At 37.7% G+C, this 4,441-nt stretch overlaps 1 protein-coding gene across 1 annotated transcript; it reads left to right on the top strand.

The window, feature by feature from the left end:
* The first annotated feature begins 1,004 nt into the window (after positions 1-1,004).
* LOC125219642 (putative disease resistance RPP8-like protein 2) lies at positions 1,005-4,230 on the top strand. Its single transcript, XM_048121674.1, has 2 exons — positions 1,005-3,913; positions 4,017-4,230. Exon 1 carries the CDS (start codon positions 1,216-1,218, stop codon positions 3,334-3,336), a length of 2,121 nt encoding a protein of 706 aa, XP_047977631.1. The 5' UTR covers positions 1,005-1,215; the 3' UTR covers positions 3,337-3,913; positions 4,017-4,230.
* The last annotated feature ends 211 nt before the right edge of the window (positions 4,231-4,441 follow it).

The raw sequence follows: 4,441 nt of genomic DNA, 5'->3' as shown, positions 1-4,441 counted from the left end.
TATTTTAACTTTTGGTTAACTTCTTATCAATATCATACGGAGTACTCCCTCCGTCCCAGATAATTTGGGACACTTTAACCCGGCACGGATTTTAAGAAATGTAATGGAAAGTGAGTTGAAAAAATTGGTGGGATGTGGGTCCTACTTTTAAATTATTAGTTTTATAATAAAATGTGAGTAGAAATAAGTTAGTGGAATATGTGGTCCACTACCAAAAATAGTAAAAATGAAGTGGGACAAATTATGTGGGACGGCCCGAAATGGAATACTGGGTCGAATTATCTGGGACGGAGGGAGTACGAACTTTTAAAAATAAATTTTGTTTTCACTTTTATACATTTTTGTTCATAAATCAATCAAAAGTTATGATTTAAACGACAAATTAAATTCATCAAAACTTTAATGGTATAACACAATCGTAAAAAATACTCCATCTGTTTCTTCATAGTTGAGTCATTTTTTATTTTGAGAAGTTTCTTCATAGTTGAGTCATTTCTATATATGGTAACTTTTTTCTCTTTCTTACTTTATTCTCTCTACTTTATTCACTTTATACTTTATTCTCTCTACATTTTCCTCTCTCTTACTTTTTTATCTATTTATTTAACACACCCAATATTTCTTTCCAAAACTCCGTGCCGAAAAGTTTCGCCTCAACTATGGCGAAAAAATACATAACATTAAAGTGACCAGAAGTTAACCTAAAATTATTGAAGTCGGCAATCAGCATCTCTTTATCTCTATTACTTTTTCCTTTCTCATACTCCACATTAGTCTCTCCACTTTAACTCAATATAAATCATTTTCTTAAATCTCATGTCCAAAAGAAATCCATTACTTGTAGTGGAACGGAAGAGATAGTTATTAAAATACGTGTCGAATTCAAGTGGAACTCTCCTAACGGTGGACAGATGGATTACTATTAAAACAAATGCACACTAAAAAGTTATAATGACAAAATGTTTGAATTCTCATAACCTTAAAATATATCGTGGATTGAGGGATCGTTTGTCGATACACGTTGATTGCAAATTCAGTATACCAATTGCAGCTCAAATTTCCAAATCCCACCACCACCACCACCACCACCACCTACCACCGTCACCAACTTCTTCCTCTTCACCTCCAAAAACTGCATCCTACGATTTGCAACTTATCCCTCTTCAATACCACCACAGACTCTCCACTATTACGTCTAGCACCACCTCTTAGGTGATGGCAGCTTTTGGTGCTGCCGTTTCTCTCAAGAACACGATTCAGGATATTCTACAATCATCTCGCATGTCGCTGGTTCCTCCCTCTCCTGAGATCTTACGATCTGCCTATGATGCTATGTGTTGTTTGCAGAAAGTTCTGCTAAAATTGGACGAGACCGGCTACAGCAAGATCAGAACGAAGGTGAATGCTTTGGATGACCGAATCAAAGAGGTCATATGGGAATTTGAAGATTTACTCGAATCCCATTTCTATGATCAGATTCTTCCACAGCTCGAAAGCGACAGGGGTCGCTTGTCTTTCTCTGTTCATCTGCAGAGTCTGCAGCAGAGTGTTGATTGCTTCATCGAGAGGGTGACGGTAATGGGTGCGGAGTACGATATTGAACTGCTGAATATGCCTGAAGAAGAAGGTCAACCTATTTCTTCAAGAATTGATTTTCGTGAAATCAACTCAAATATGGTTGGATTATCTGACCAATTTGAAGAAGTCAAGGATCGTCTGATCAAAGATGAAGGGAATCAGTTTTTAGTTACTGGGATGGCAGGGGTTGGAAAGACAACTCTTGTTAAGAGAGTATTTGATGATCCATCGATTCAGAGACATTTCGAGCTTCGAGCATGGGTCAAAGTGGGCAGAAAATGTGAATCCAATGAAACATTACAGTGCATTCTAGCCCAAGTGGACCCCAGTCCCGGCACTCACCACCAAATGCTTACCCAAAGAGACAACGATGACAACAAGAAATTACTTGGACTCTTGAAAGAGAGACTGAAGGATAAGAAATGTCTCATTGTGCTAGATGATGTATGGGAACGGGACACACGATTAATGGATAGCTTGCGAGAAAAGAATGTCCAAATTTTGCTTACAAGCAGGCTGAGAATTGAAGATTCTCCAATTATTCGTGTAGTACGTTTGTTGAATGAAGAAGAAAGTAAGAAATTACTTGGTGAGAAGGTGTTCGGTGAAAAAGGTTTCCCAACTTATCTTGAGGAATTGGGGGAGAAGATTGTAAAAAAATGTGAAGGTCTTCCGCTTATGATAATTACAGTTGCAGATCTCCTGACAAAAGCCAACAAGAGTATAGCCGAAGAGCTCCTAAATCGAGAAGTGCTTAACAAGAGTATCCATGAATACTGGACTGAGGTAGCCGAAAAACAACATAGTTCAGTCTTTGAGGATGCATATAATAAAATATCTGAGGTATTTTACCCAAGCTATGACTACTTGACTCAAGTTTTCAAAATGTTATTTCTCTATTTGGGAGCTTTCCCCCCATATAGCAATATTACTATACATGAGCTCATATTTTATGTAAATGCTGAGGGGTTTTTTGAACAAATTGAGGAACAAACTTTAGAAGAGCTTACGGATAAAGACCATGCTTGGGAATTTCTTTTGATCGATTGGATGGACGTGCTTGCTAAAAGTTATCATCTTCTTCTATTGCATGCGGATCAAGAGGAAGGACCGTCTTGGTTTTCAAATAAAGATAAAGATTGTCGTGTGCATTCTTGCTGGCAGCACTTGTGTAAGAAAGAAGCTAGTAGAATCAAGTTTTTGCATGTTTTACAAAGTTGCTATGAAGTTATGGAAGGACAACGTCGGTTGTGTGCTCATTCCAACTCTTTATTTGCCATCAAAGAAGTGTATGATTCAATAAAAACTGATTGTTCATCCACTGTCCGTTCTCTCCTTTGTCATGGTCCAATCCACCCTTATCCAGTGCCAATACATGCCATGGATTTCAAGTTGCTCAGGGTACTAAATGCTACTAGGGTCCGATTTTATCATATCCCACCTGACATTCTAAAACTTGTATGTCTAAAGTATCTTAGTCTAGCGTGCAACGAAGAGCTCCCTGTATCCATGTCCAACCTTTTGCTCCTTCAATTCTTGATAATCACTCCATATGTGCACATTATAAAGCGTGGAGCTCAGCCATATATGCCAATGGGAATATGGGACATGCAAAACCTACGATTACTGAGCGTTGCGGGAAGAGACCTGCCAACCCCCAATTCTGATTCTAATGCTATTTTGGACAAAGTCTTATATGTTTATGCCGCGGGGACAAAGAGTTGCACTGCAGAAATTCTCAAAAGAATCCCGAATTGAATGCATCTATCAATTTTTAATATGAGGAAGCCTTATGATGAAGATGATGATAGCAATTCATTGAGTGGCTTGGCTAATATCTCAGAGGAACTCCAGAATTTGTTGAATTTGACATATGTTGTTCAGCAGCCTGATATGAAGTGGAAGACTATGGTTCCTCTTTCAATGTTCCCCTCAAGTCTTGGAATTTTGACGTTGAGTGGTTCAGGGTATCCTTGGCAGTACATGAACGACATTGGTTCGATGCTACCAAATCTTGAAATCCTTAATTTAAAACATTATGCCTTTCGAGGCCCAAACTGGGATATAGAATCAAGCTGTTTTTTGAAACTTGGGATGCTTACAATTGAAGACACCGATTTGGTGCAGTGGAGAGCTCAACATGGAAGTCTCCCAAGGCTTGAGCTCCTAAGCCTACAATATTGCTACAAATTAAAACATCTTGATTTGATGCGTGATTCTTCAATGGTCAGACCTACAGTTGAATTAGTAGACTGCAATCCCTTAGTTTACGAATCTGCTGCGAAATTACCAGAATCTCTCTATGCATTTCATTTCCACCGTTCTTGGTTAACAGGTTAGCCTTCGTCTAAAATGCTTATGCTTGTGATTTAAACTTGACATATTTTTGTTTTATTTCACTATAGTGTCACATCCAATATCCATTTACTGTTTTTCAGGCAAATGAGAGAAATAATATGGGTCAGATGTCGCATTATCCCATCATTTCAAGTGTATTATCATGTTGTTTCCTGAATTCAAGGATAGTGATTTGTTGGATTTTGTTGAGAATTGTGAAACCTGAATGTTGAATTATGTTTGTAATCAGTTAAATTTCTGTTAAAACATTACATGCTTTTTTCTCTAATTCAATAATCTCTCCGCATTTATGCATGATTTGCACTTTGTTTTGATTGTATATTGAATCTGTTGATGCTTTTTTTATATTTGATGAGTATTTTGAAACTGTTATAGCCCAGGATTTACTTGTTCTTGATTAGCTATTACTTTGTGTAATAGGAGTAGTAAATTAGGGAACTTGTAATAGTAAGTAGGGCCGTTTTTTGTTGTCGCATTGTGATAGGGCCCTCGATCTAGCAAATCT

The sequence above is a fragment of the Salvia hispanica genome, chromosome 2 (genome assembly GCF_029641045.1).
Source record: "Salvia hispanica isolate PSC_SH4W2 chromosome 2, Shi_PSC_v1, whole genome shotgun sequence".
Taxonomy (NCBI): Eukaryota; Viridiplantae; Streptophyta; class Magnoliopsida; order Lamiales; family Lamiaceae; genus Salvia; species Salvia hispanica.
This window is presented reverse-complemented; position numbering and strand designations above follow the sequence as displayed.